General features: G+C 40.6%; 1 protein-coding gene across 5 annotated transcripts in view; it reads right to left on the bottom strand.

The window, feature by feature from the left end:
• Positions 1-14,051, bottom strand: part of LOC131432009 (apoptosis-resistant E3 ubiquitin protein ligase 1) — a 213,166-nt gene that overhangs the window by 14,537 nt on the left and 184,578 nt on the right. For 4 of the 5 annotated variants that reach the window (XM_058598023.1, XM_058598025.1, XM_058598026.1 and 1 more), the window contains 6 exons: positions 12,459-13,665; positions 12,185-12,394; positions 11,945-12,095; positions 430-1,043; positions 168-362; positions 45-112 (listed from right to left, as the gene is read on the bottom strand). In XM_058598023.1, coding sequence (XP_058454006.1) covers positions 45-112; positions 168-362; positions 430-1,043; positions 11,945-12,095; positions 12,185-12,394; positions 12,459-13,665 — 2,445 coding nt within the window. The remainder of the gene's footprint in view (positions 1-44; positions 113-167; positions 363-429; positions 1,044-11,944; positions 12,096-12,184; positions 12,395-12,458; positions 13,666-14,051) is intronic. The other variant, XM_058598024.1, reaches the window with a different exon arrangement.

The raw sequence follows: 14,051 nt of genomic DNA, 5'->3' as shown, positions 1-14,051 counted from the left end.
GAAAATTGTAAATTGTGTGAAAAAGGGAAAAACCCGCCCCTTACCAAGTGTGCGCCGTCGGTAGATTTCCGAATGTTGGGGCTGCAGTAATTTGAAACCTCGGATTCAGTTCCTGAAAGTGTAAAAAAATGTATCCGGGTTCAATCTGTCTAAGCGGAAATAAATACCTGAAATCCTCCTGGCGGTAGCTGGGAGCATCCGGTGGTGAACTGCAACAGCCGGGCCATTTCGGTTTGGGAAAAGTTTCCCACGGCCGCCCAAAACCATCCGAGCACCCGACGGAACTCAGGCGAACCGCCATTGACGATGTGATTGGCTCGAAAATCTGCGATCGAATATTCTCCCGTGCCGCACAATAAAAGCTGGAATATAGGAAAAGTAGCCTTCTGTTATCCGGTCTTCGATTAAGTTTTGACCAACCGTAATTACCTCCAACTCGTTCTCATCGAAGATGCTTAGCAAATTGTCCGGAATGATTCCGTTCAGTCCCTTCAGGAAACTGTCGATCTCCTCTCTAACGTTGTTGCACAGTCGCTGCTGTGCCAAGGCATCCAAATATTGGTTCTTGGTCGCATTGGTCACTCTCGTGCGGGCCCCATTCGGAATCAGCTCGACCGTACGCGTCAACTGGCCCGTGCTGTCGTAAATCTCCTCCACAAAGTACAGCTCCAGGTTCTCGCTACTGTCCAGGTCCGTATCCTGAATGTACTTAATTTTCGACAGATAGAGATCCGGATCGTCCTGTTCGAAATACTTGTAGTGCACCCGCAGTCCGATCAGCTGTGCCAGGAACGAACGTGAGAAACGGGCCCGGACCAACTGCCGATAGCTACCGCCGAGGGCACTTTCGTACAGACACTTGCCGACCACCTTCCCGGCGAACTCGAAGTGCTTCAGCTTCAGATGTGCCGCTCGGTTCGGGTTCGGATGGACGAGGGCTTGTCTTTTGTCGTGGAATGTACAGAACAGACCCCCGCGGGGATCGAACAAAGCACTGCACACCAGTTCGAACCATTCGCGTCGAAGCCCGCCCCAGTCGATGCCTGAAATAATTGAGCGGGATTAGAGCTGGCGGTTTATACGTGGAACAAAATTTGAAAACAGAGTAGTAGGCTGTGCGTCGTAACAGGCGTCAATATTATTGCGAGTGACATTCAAACTTGACTGTTGCAGTCATTTGACTGTGAATTGTGTGATCATATTGCCAGACTAAATATTAACTATCGAAAAATTACTTGTCTGTGGCAGATAAACTGACAGATTTGACTGCCGACAATCAATTTTTTGACAGTTGTATGTTTGACTGTCACAGATTTTTTAGCATGTCTGTATTATGATTACATTGATAAGACAGATAAAACTGGTTACAGACTTAACAGTTCGGCTGAAAAGTTCGTATCGTTTATTAGAAACACACATTTTTTTGCCAAAATTCGTTTTTATTATTCAACATAATTGCCATCAGAGGCGATACAGCGATTATAGCGATCTTCCAACTTTTCGATACCATTTTTGTAGTACGATTTGTCCTTTGCCTCCAAATAGGCCTCAGTTTCAGCGATTACCTCTTCATTGCTTCTAAATTTTTTACCAGCGAGCATTCTCTTGAGGTCTAAGAACAGGAAAAAGTCACTGGGGGCCAAATCTGGAGAATACGGTGGATGAGGGAGCAATTTTAAGCCCAATTTGTTCAATTTCAGCATGGTTTTCATCGACTTGTGACACGGTGCATTGTCTTGATGAAACAAAACTTTTTTGTTCTTCAAATGAGGCCGTTTTTTTGAAATTTCGTCCTTCAAACGCTCTAATAACGCTATATAATAGTCACTGTTGATGGTTTTCCCCTTTTCTAGGTAGTCGATGAAAATTATACCATGCGAATCCCAAAATACAGACGCTATAACCTTACCGGCCGATTGTTGAGTCTTTCCACGCTTTGGGTTCGGTTCATCGCGTGTAGTCCACTCAGCTGACTGTCGATTGGACTCCGGAGTGAAGTGATGGAGCCATGTTTCGTCCATTGTTATATATCGACGAAAAAAATCGGTTTTATTTCGATATAACAGCTCCAAACACTGCTCAGAATCATCAATTCGTTGTTGTTTTTGATCGATTGTGAGCTCACGCGGCACCCATTTTGCACAAAGCTTTCTCATATCCAAATATTCGTGAATAATATGTCCAACACGTTCCTTTGATATCTTTAGGGTGTCAGCTATCTCGATCAACTTCACTTTACGGTCATTGAAAATCATTTTGTGGATTTTTTTTACGTTTTCATCGGTAACAGCCTCTTTTGGACGTCCACTGCGTTCATCGTCTTCGGTGCTCATATGACCAGTACGAAATTTTGCAAACCACTTACGAATTGCTGCTTCGCCCGGTGTAGAGTCTGGATAACACTCATCAAGCCATTTTTTGGTATCGGCGGCACTTTTTTTCATCAAAAAGTAGTGTTTCATCAACACACGAAATTCCTTTTTTTCCATTTTTTTTTCTCACAATAACAAAAGTAGCTTCACTCAAAATGCAATATCTCACAAACTAATAATCAGACAGCTGTCAAATTTATACACGTATCTTTTGAAGGTTGGTACTAACTGAAAATGGTATGGATTTAATTCTAGTGGCGCCCTCTCATAGAAACGATACGAACTTTTCAGTCGATCTGCTAAATATATGGAGTGGGCTGTTTATTACATTTTTTCTGCACACAGTGATCACATTGAAAGGCAGTTTGTGGGGCAACGAACTTTGAACGGAATATTGCATTATGATAAAGGCCCTTATTACCGTTCTCACTTCCACTTTCACATTCACTTCACCTACATGTCACTTCACTTGATTTTCCCTACTACCAGTATCACGCATAGTGAAGTGATAACTGTAGTGGAAAAAACTCATTTTTCTGCAAAATGTTGCTGGCGTTATGTTCATAATGACATCAAGGTCGTCCAAGTAATTACTTTTGTCTTTGAAGCGACTTCCGTAATGAGAACCTAAATTCACTTCACTCGATTTTCACCGTGAAGTGATGCCGATAATAAGGGTCATAATCACTTCACTTAGTCTTCACCGTGTAGTGATATCGGTAATAAGGGCCAAAATGTCGATCAGATCTCACAAAAGGAAGTTCGTTGCGTTGGTACTTGATGTGTTGTGTTTGGAAACAACTAAAGAAACGGAGAAAGACCTACCAAACTCAGACATACATTGGTTTGCGAATTTATAAAAAACGGGATAGTTATGGTTTCCATGTTGAGCTGATTAAAGAACTTTCTATTCAGGATTCATCAAAATTCCAACAATTTCTACGCATGAGCAGACAGAGCTTCGAAGAACTACTGCTGCTTGTATCTCTATATATAATAAAAATTGACACACGGTGAAGTAAAATATAAACAAACAATTTGTAAACTGCACTGCAAACTATTCAAATCGATAGTCATTGTCAATAGATGACCAGAAAGTTATTTCCCAGGAGTACTTTTGAGCCGAAAAAGTCCAAAACGCTATTTACGAAATTGAACAATTTTTTTGAAAAGCTACGAAACATTTTCTGAACAACAATAAATAGTACTTAAATAACTAATGATTTTTTATAAAAAAAAAAAAAACAAATTGTTTCAAATGGTTCAAAGAACGATCTTTTTCAATGCTCCAAGTTCGAACAACGCGAGGAAATGCTCAATCGAACCGTAAGGGAGCATTCCAAACGATCTTACGCGGAAATCCTCAAACGAGCCACTCCCCCTACCCCTGACAATCCGTTTGCTTTTTTGTCGACTGACGCTGTTGCTTCTTATGACCCCGGCGTAGGACCTTCTTCTCTTCAGCTAGGAACAAATAGGAAAGGGCAAATTATGTCCTCTCCTAACCTTCCTCGCAAAGCTCTAAAAATACTACAAAGTGGACATCAAGATGGAAATAAAACGTTAAAATTGAACCAAAAAAAATCCATAGAACCCAAGCCAATACCTTCTGGATTTCTAAAATACAACCAGGAATTTCCTGCGCATCCAGGGGCACCGAAGTGATCCCAAAACACAACCAGAAAATCCGACAAACTCTGGATTACTGAAATTCTCTGATATGGTGGACTGGATATTAACAGCCTTCAATATAACTGATCCTCTAAAAAACTTCCTAACTGCTCTACTGCCAACAGTTAGTTTATTTTTAAAACAGTTGCCTGAACAATGGCCCCTCCTTGCAGCGATTGTATCTTTCGATGGATAGTTTACTAATGAAAATCGAAGATATGATCATTGTGTATCAGTGGATTGCAGAATTATCATCCCAATACTTGAATCTTTCAAACACTTTATACATACTCATAATTGCGATGAGTGAAACTTGGCTTACTTCTAACATCAACCTCGATTTCCATAATTTTAACATAAGCCGCCTGTACCGAGAAGACTCTTATGGAGGGGTACTTTTAGGGATTAAAAAGTGCTATTCATTTTATCGTATTAACCTCCCCTCGACACCGGAAATTGAAGTTGTTGCTTGCCAAATTAATATTAAAGGCAAAGATCTATGTATAGCTTCTATCTACATTCCTCCCAGAGTCTCGATAGGGCATCGTCGGCTTGCAGACATCATAGAACTTCTTCCTTCACCGCGGCTGGTTTTAGGGGACTTTAACTCGCATGGTACAGGATGCCCGAGTAAAATGTGAGATCAAAAAGAAAACTCAATTTGATGTGAAAGCACATTGAAAACTTAATATGATGTAGATTTTCTCGAAATGACACGTCACGAGCATCAGCTAAAAATAGAACTGCCGAAAAAGGTCCGGGATAGTATACATTTAGGTGATATTACTCGCTAGCAAGAAAAAAAGATTTTATGCAACCTCCACACCTACTGCGGAGAGAATCAGGTTTCGAACTTAGGTGATTTGGAATGCGAACTTTTTGTGATTGCTATGGACTGTAAGTGGAAGGAGACGGAAAATGTTCGGTTATATGACAAGCAGTGTTGTTTCACAAAGTTGTATGCAGGTAGTTTCTGTCAGTGCACACTCGTTGCGTCGCATCCATCGTGAATAGCAGTGTGGCTATTTGAGCACAGTATAAAAATGTTCTCTTTATCCTTCTCATATACAAAGCTGTAGCATTCAAACATTATAACATTAAATTGAGTAATCTACTTGATCTCAAACAACTCGCACATGTAATCACTTTGAAATACGAATTTAGGGGCTCTGCAGACTGAACGTTTTACAGTGAAGTCTTCTACAACACAGGGAACGTGAATTAGGAATCCGGCAATAAGGTATCCCAGATCATTTGTTTTTTTCTCGACTATTTGGGACAATGAACGATTATCTCGCTTCCGACCACAGATAGAACCAGAATCTCTTCAGTAAATTTTTAGTTTCTTGCCTTATAATTTACGATCATTTGATGCGTAATTAGTCCTGTGACTCAAAATTATGAAGATTTAGTTAGATTATAAGCCACTAAAGTATTATTAAGAATTAGCTCTAGGTTCTGAAATCTGAGACATTCAATGTTCGATGTTCGAACTTCGTGCTTTTTCCATGCTGTTGGATATAAAGTTCCAGGTTTCCGATTTCTGGATGAACTGAAAATAATGGTCTAAAAACTTTAGAATGAACTTCGCGACGTCGTATGATTACAAATATCGAAACATTTTTTTAAAACTGAACGCAAAAATTGTTACAGGATCGGATACTTAACGTATCTAGAAGGAAACAATAAACATAATATATCAAAAGTTTAAAAGAGCGGTTCTAACGGCTACAAAAATAACAACGAATAGAATTGTAGCGTTGATTACTTCATTTCGGATTATCATTTTTCGGGTAGATTAAATGTACTTTTTTCTGTTGCTCGCACGCAAACGACCAGCAGCTGAATGATGTAATCGCGGAAATTTTTTCAGGCTTTCGGAAGGTGGTATTTTCTACGATATTGATATGCCGCTTGCTGGCTTTATTTGCATTCGCAGATCATCACATATTTTCCCGTCTACAATCTTCGAAAAGCGTGAAATTTGTGAGAATCAGTTGAAAAGTCTCTGATGTCAGAAGTATATTTCGGGTATGTGTCTGAGTTTCATTTACAGTTTTCATCATCTAGATAGATGATCCACAATTTTACTGCCAAACGCTTTGTAAACAATTCAATTATCGAATTAATGACGAAAGATATTTACAAATTTTGGAAAAAATTCCATGTAAGTAAATTTTTTGCCACCATTCAGCTTTTGTTAATTTGGATTTGAAATTTTATTTTTCATTAAGAAATATATTTATTTCATCAAGGCACAAAACAAAATGCTCCAACACCATAAGAAGTGTATCGAAAACAAGCTATCCACATACATTTGTGTTGTACGCATGTATTTGTGATGGTTTTGCCTTTCTCTATAGAAAGGTATTAGAATTGCTGGAAAAACCGACTTTCGAACGGAGCCTCGGAGATCCATAGTGTTATATACCATTCGACTCAGTTCGTCGAGATCGGAAAATGTCTGTGTGTGTGTGTGTATGTGTGTGTATGTGTGTGCACTTTTCGAAGATATTTGAACGCGCTCAATTTTCTCAGAGATGGCTCAACCGATTTTAACAAACTTGGGCTCGTTTGAAAGCTACTATCGGGGCATTGATCAGGTTCGAAGATAAAATTGCTGTGACTTTTGGTTCCGGAGATATGATTGTATAAGTGACGTAACCGACAAAAAGCGTTGTATTTGAACGCGCTCAATTTTCTCAGAGATGGCTGAACCGATTTGAACAAACTTGGACTCGTTTGAAAGCTACTGGCGGGCCATTGATCAAGTTCGAAGATCAAATGGCTGTGACTTTTGGTTCCGGAGATATGATTGTATAAGTGACGTAACCGACAAAAAGCGTTGTATTTGAACGCGCTCAATTTTCTCAGAGATGACTGATCCGATTCTAACAAACTTGAGCTCGTTTGAAAGCTACTGTCGGGCCGTTGATCAAGTTCGAAGATCAAATGGTTGTGACTTTTGGTTCCAGATATATGATGGTATAAGTGACGTAACCGACAAAACACGTTGATTTTTACCGCTCTTATATATACAGGGTGATTTTTTAAGAGCTTGAGAACTTTTTTAAACAATAAAACGCATAAAATTTGCAAAATCTCATCGGTTCTTTATTTTAAACGTTAGATTGGTACATGACATTTACTTTTTGAAGATAATTTCATTTAAATGTTGACCGCGGCTGCGTCTTAGGTGGTCCATTCGGAAAGTCCAATTTTGGGCAACTTTTTCGAGCATTTCGGCCGGAATAGCCCGAATTTCTTCGGAAATGTTGTCTTCCAAAGCTGGAATAGTTACTGGCTTATTTCTGTAGACTTTAGACTTGACGTAGCCCCACAAAAAATAGTCTAAAGGCGTCAAATCGCATGATCTTGGTGGCCAACTTACCGGTCCATTTCTTGAGATGAATTGTTCTCCGAAGTTTTCCCTCAAAATGGCCATAGAATCGCGAGCTGTGTGGCATGTAGCGCCATCTTGTTGAAACCACATGTCAACCAAGTTCAGTTCTTCCATTTTTGGCAACAAAAAGTTTGTTAGCATCGAACGATAGCGATCGCCATTCACTGTAACGTTGCGTCCAACAGCATCTTTGAAAAAATACGGTCCAATGATTCCACCAGCATACAAACCACACCAAACAGTGCATTTTTCGGGATGCATGGGCAGTTCTTGAACGGCTTCTGGTTGCTCTTCACTCCAAATGCGGCAATTTTGCTTATTTACGTAGCCATTCAACCAGAAATGAGCCTCATCGCTGAACAAAATTTGTCGATAAAAAAGCGGATTTTCTGCCAACTTTTCTAGGGCCCATTCACTGATTTGCAAGCGTTGCTCGTTAGTAAGTCTATTCATGATGAAATGTCAGAGCATACTGAGCAAATAATAATGCATGAAAATCCTAACCTCAAAAAAATCACCTTTTATAAGGGTGCCAAAATTTTGGGATCAACTCTATTTTCGTTAAGTTCTAGTGCTTAAAAGTTTAAGCACCTCGAAAAAAGCCTTCATGCAAAATTTTACCTAAATCGGACATGCTTAAGGGGTGCTGCCCGGTGGTAAAGGTTTGACAATTTTCGATCTTGAAAAAGCACCATAGGGGAGAGTACATGAAATTTTTTTTTGATGCCGAAACTCTTAAAACTGCATAAAACATCGAAATTTAGTGTCATCTCCAAAAAAAATTTTTTTGAAAAAATCAACTTTCTGGGACTTAGAAAAATTTTCATATTTTTTCTAAGTCCCAAAAAGTCGACTTTTTCAAAAAAATTTTTTCCGAGATGACACTAAATCTCGACGTTTCATGCAATTCTAAGCCTTTTGGCATCAAAATTTTTTTTTGAATTTGGAAAATTTCATGTACTCCCCCCTATGGTGATTTTTCAAGATATATGAAAATTCCACTAAGTGGACTAAGAAGGCTATTTTAGATTAGCATCACTGATTACACATAGGCAACGCAAATGTCAATCACTAGTTTGGAAAAATGATGCTGACTGTGTGACATAAACACTTAAGCATGCTTTTGTGAACTACTCGAATCAATCTGCATCAATTGTTGTCAAAATTAGTGTTCAAAATTATTTAATAAAAGTATGAAACATATTTTCATGAGACTGTTATGAAAGAAAAGAAAGGCATTATCACACCACTAGGTGGATTAAGAAGGGTTTTTTTATGCTCAAATCACAGCATGCGGTGCGTTTGGCTGTCAGCTTTCGTTTGTTTACTTGTTTGTGCGGTTGAAATTCGGCGTTTTCAAAATGTCGCGTATTGAAAAGGAAGTGAAAATTAAGGTTCTGGACACATGGCTAAGTGAGAAGAGTAATCTATGCGAAAATTGGCAAAGCGGTTTGGAATTCATCATGCCATTGGTAAAACCATCATGAATAAGTTTGGGGAACACTATTCTTTTGATGAGCTACCAGGAAGAGGCAGAAAACACGGTTTTTCCAACCCGAAACTGGACCAGAAAGTGGTATCTCTAATCATGAAGAACAAATCAATGTCAATACGTGATTTGGCAAAAAAAGCAGGAACGAGTGTCGGAATGATCCAGCATATCAAGAAGCGAAATCTCCTGAAGACCTACAAGAAGCAGAAAATCTCGAAACAAAGTGTAGAACAGAAGAAGCGAGCAGCAACATGGGCCCGGAAATTGTACCTCTTTTGCAGTGTCCGGATGCATGCGTTTTGATGGATGATGAGACTTATGTAAAGGAGGACTCAAAAACCCTTTCAGGTCCACAATACTTTACTGTCGTCGTTGGGGAGGATGTGAGCGATGCGGACAGGTCGATTCAAGTGGAGAAATTCGGTCGAAAAGTAATGGTATGGCAAGCAATATGTTCCTGTGATTTGAAGTCAATCATTTGTTTACACTACCGGAAATATAAATGCAGAGATCTATCGATCTGAGCGTCTCCAGAAGCGATTGCTGCCTTTATATAAGAAGTATAGTACACCTAAACTGTTTTGGCCGGATTTAGCGTCGGCTCACTATGCCAAAACCACTCTCAATTGACTTGCGGAAAAGGGTATTTTAACCGGAAATGACGACATTGACGACGCGGTTCGGTGAGAAGTGAGTACACGTGGTTGAGCGATAGAAATGGTGTCTAATACTTGGTAATCGGGTTTGATCGATTTTTTTAGAGAAAACATAATTATTGCTGTCACAATGCACTGAACTTTTATTCAGAGACAAGGTGAAGTGTGCTGCTACTTCAAATTAACACCGTCAACTCAACACCAAAACTGTTTGGCTCTCTACTATTTGGAACAATTCCATTCGACTTAGAAGGATGTTTTCTGTTTTTTTTTCGGCTTACATTTTCCATAAGCATTTCCTACATTTGAAGGATTCTTTGGACGAGATTTTGTGTAAATTTATCTCCGAACGACCTCCAAATTTCGTCAATTGCTTCGAATTGCAAGTTCGGTTATCTATTTGAGTTTAAACATCTTCAATTGGCTTTCAAACACGATCCAAATTATATCAACCCAGAGTACTTCGAAATTTAAAATTATTTGCATTTGAGTTGCTATGAACAGTTTCGTCCAATGTACTCGAACCATCCCGTTTGCCTCCTGTTTTTAAATTACATCAATTGAACCGAGATTTGGGAACGCATCGACATGTTTTATCAATTCGAACGATTCACTCTCTTGCTCATAAACCGTCAAACTGATTTTGTTGTATTTTGCTTGAATCATTTGGGACTTTTAAGAGCAGGAAATAACTGCTTTAAAGTGCGAAGTGTACGTGTGTACCTGATTTGGGGAAAAATGTTGAGATCGAATCAAAAACAATTGTCAGATGATTCAGTTTTACGGAACATGAAGGATAATACTTCTCACTGTGCGAGAAAAATACCATTCTGTACTTCACTGATCGCGAGCAGTTATGAGGGTTGTTGGATTATTCTGCCTTTACAGTATTCGAAATAATTTCCATCCAAAGATAATTTTTGAGCTGTGAGAAGTTCACCGAGAGAGCTACACGTACAGGAATATGAGGAACAAGTACAGAAGGTAAGTTCAGGAAAAAATAAAGAAGGTATCACACATGGATCAATAAGCCCTGAGACTAAAGCAGAGATGGCGCTCGTAGTAAACCAGTAACTACGTCTTTCTAGAGTACTAACCTTTGCTTGAAACGAGTCAAAATTTTAAGTCGATCCGACCAGAAACAGCTGAGTTATCGAGGTTGGAGTAAAGTCGATTTGTAGTTCGTTTAAAAAATGGAAAAAACCGAGTTTCGTGTTTTGATAAAACATTGTTTTTAATGGGTAAAAACACCGTGCAAGCGAAACAATGGATTGAAAAATGTTATCCGGGCTCTTGCCATCAAAAGCAACGATTTGTCGGTGGTTCGCCGAGTTTAAACGTGGTCGTGCCGACACAAATGACGCGGAACGCTCGGGTAGACCTGTGGAAGCCGTTACACCGGAAAATGTGAGTGAAGTGACAAAAATTATAATGAAAGATCGTAAAGTGAAGCTCCGTGAGATTGCTGAGAAGACACATATATAAAATGGAAGTGTATCCTTCATGAAAAATTGAGCATGAAAAAGGTTTTTTCCAAGTGGGTGCCGCGATTGCTTTCGACAATGACAATGCACCCTGCCACAAGTCGATGAAAACAATGGCGAAATTGAACGAATTGGGCTTTGATCTGCTTCCCCACCCCCCATACTCGTCAGATTTAGCCCTCAGTGACTACTGGCTCTTTGCTGATCTTAAAAAAATGCTCCAGTGAAAAAGATTGGGCTCAAATGAGAAGGTCATCGCTGGAACTGAAGCTTATTTTGAAGCGAAAGATAAATTTTTTTATACACATGGTATTGAAAAATTGGAAAAACGTTGGAACCATTGTATCACCCTAAAAGGTGATTAGTTGATGAATAAAAAAAAAAAATTTGCAAAAAAAATTTTGTTTCCATTGTTAGTCTCGGGACTCATTGATCCATGCGTTAGCTATCTTCTCGGAATCAAAGAAACGGAGCTCCTCAGAAAAACTGTTGTGATGGTCGATTAAATTGCGCCATAGGCCATTAGTTCCATAAAAAATCATCATATTTTCCGATTCCTTTATTAAAATCTGTTCTACAATCCCGATTAGAGAGATTCCTTTCAACTAGACTAGCAAAACTGACTGCCCAGAGTTTAATACGCCAAAATCGACACTTTTACGTGTTTTTCTAAGCAGCTTCGTACTCGGAGATTGAATGAACAACTGAGAATAAGTTTAACTAGATGATCACTTCACTAGCGAATTTGAAGGATCACTTCACTCTTTTGTGGTTTCATGTGAACAATGGATATCGGAATTACTAGAGTGACGACATCACATCCGTAATGTTGGCAAAACAATTGAAAACAACTCAAAAAAACTCACCCTGCTCGCCCTGGAAGGTGACCTCGAAGTTACCGCACCAGTCGGACACGGAGAAGTGCTTCGTCGCTTTCATGCTCGACTCGAGAATTTTGTCCCGCTGCACCTTGAGCGATATCTTTTCGTGGTAATAGTTGGAATGAAACTTTCGTACCTAAAAGGGCAAGAAGAATAGCAAAAGAAAAAAAAAAGAAAACATCGATAAGAATTCTTTCGGGTTCTTTTGGTTCTGCTGCAGCGTACGAGTCTCACTTCGTGGTAGAAGAAGTCCTGTTTGTCTTTGAACGTTTCCGAGCCGCCAATGTTTTTCAGCAGGAAGTGGGTGAAAGTGGCCGCAATCACGTTCCGTTCCTTCGAAGCCAGTTCGATCTTCGGCTGGCAGCCGTCATCGATGATGAAGATGGCTCCGTGGCTGTTGTTCATCTGGATGTTGGATGGTGGTAGGAAGTGGAACTACGAAACAGAAACAAAACCGATATTACTTTCAGAGAAACAATACAATAGTATGAGAACTTACCCTGGTAGAGGGACACAACCGGAAGGTGGCAATTCGCTTGGGAATGATTTTCAGGATCATCTCCTTGATGGTGACCTGCTTCGGTCCAACGTAGCACAGTACCTTTCTGGGCTTTGACCAGCGCTGCTGGCCGAAAATGCCGAACAGTTTTGCTTCGTAGCAAATGTTGTGCTTCCTGGAAGCAATATTTTTGTGGACCAACGTCGTATCACTGCTGCTCAGCACGATGATGTCGAAGTCTCCATTCGGAAGCTGCTGGTTGTCGTAGCTGATGACGGCCCGGAGGCACACTGGCTCCGGAAAGAGGGCAGTTAGGCTAATCCTAGAGTTTACCTTATCGTACGAAAGAGTAATCGCGTTACAGTGCTTATCACTATGGTTACCGTGTAGATCGAAAATTTCAATCTTGTAACCCTTGATGGGATCACAGTCCGGCGTGAATTGGCACGTATTTCCGTGCTCATCACGCGGTTCAATGTGTAGGAATGTAGGCGCTCCGCTGCAACACACCACCGTACTGGCCGGACGGATTAGTCGTGATCGACGAGCATCCATCGGACCGGGAATGAACGTCTTCACGAACGGACTACCGGCGATGTGACTGGAACCGATCAATACTGAAATCTTGTACTGACCCGCCGTTCGGACGGTGAACTTAACCTTGGCAATGTTGGCATTGTTCGGATCGGTTGGCGATCCCAGCTCACTGATGGTAATGATTTTTCTGGTACCTTCAGTCACTTCCACGAAGAACTGATCCGTATCACAGATTGGATAGGCATGGCCATTCCGTTGGTGGAATCGCACTGTAAAACACATGGTACCACCGACGATGGCCGGATCCTGCCAGTCCCAATGCACCTTGCAATTGGCCGGAAGCAGATACTTCCCGGTGACGTATTGTAGCAGCGAATGTCGGGCTTCCGGTGCCAGCGATGGTTGGGTCATGGCAGCTAGAGTCACCAGACCGGCCACCGAAACGGACACTACCAACATTCCGCCCCATGTCCAGGCGTCCTGATGTTGACTGGACTTCACAACCGTTGACCAGAGGTCCGCCTTCAGTGCTTCCAGGTTTGATTTGGACGTCGGTAGTTTTTGGCGAGCCTGTGACCAAAGCATCCAATCCTTTCCGAGCAGCTGACTGGCACGGGAATCTTCCAGCCAGTAGACATCCTCCAGGGAGGTAACTTCGATGGAGATGAGCCTGAAAAAGGGGAAAAAGCAATATTTGCATTTAGTATAATATTACCGACTGGTCAATGTGCGGAAATTACTTTTACGGGGTTGAACTTTCATTGAGTTGCTGAAATAATATTTTTTTAATCATAGCAAGCGTTGACGGAGAGTACCGTGTTTTGACATTTTTTCGGTAGCTATATATGTTTTGTTCATTTTCTTACAAGTGAATGTATTTTTTCCAATCACTACACGTTAGATGCACATCTCCTTCGAATTGGGCTCTCCGAGACTAATCATTGTGCTTGCGGAGAAGGTTATCGGGATATTGATCATGTCGTTTGGACATGCGTGGAGTATCGTGATGTCAGATCTCAACTAATAAATTCTTTGCGTACCCAAGGTAGACTATCC

This window comes from Malaya genurostris, chromosome 2, assembly GCF_030247185.1.
Source record: "Malaya genurostris strain Urasoe2022 chromosome 2, Malgen_1.1, whole genome shotgun sequence".
In the NCBI taxonomy this organism is placed as follows: Eukaryota; Metazoa; Arthropoda; class Insecta; order Diptera; family Culicidae; genus Malaya; species Malaya genurostris.
This window is presented reverse-complemented; position numbering and strand designations above follow the sequence as displayed.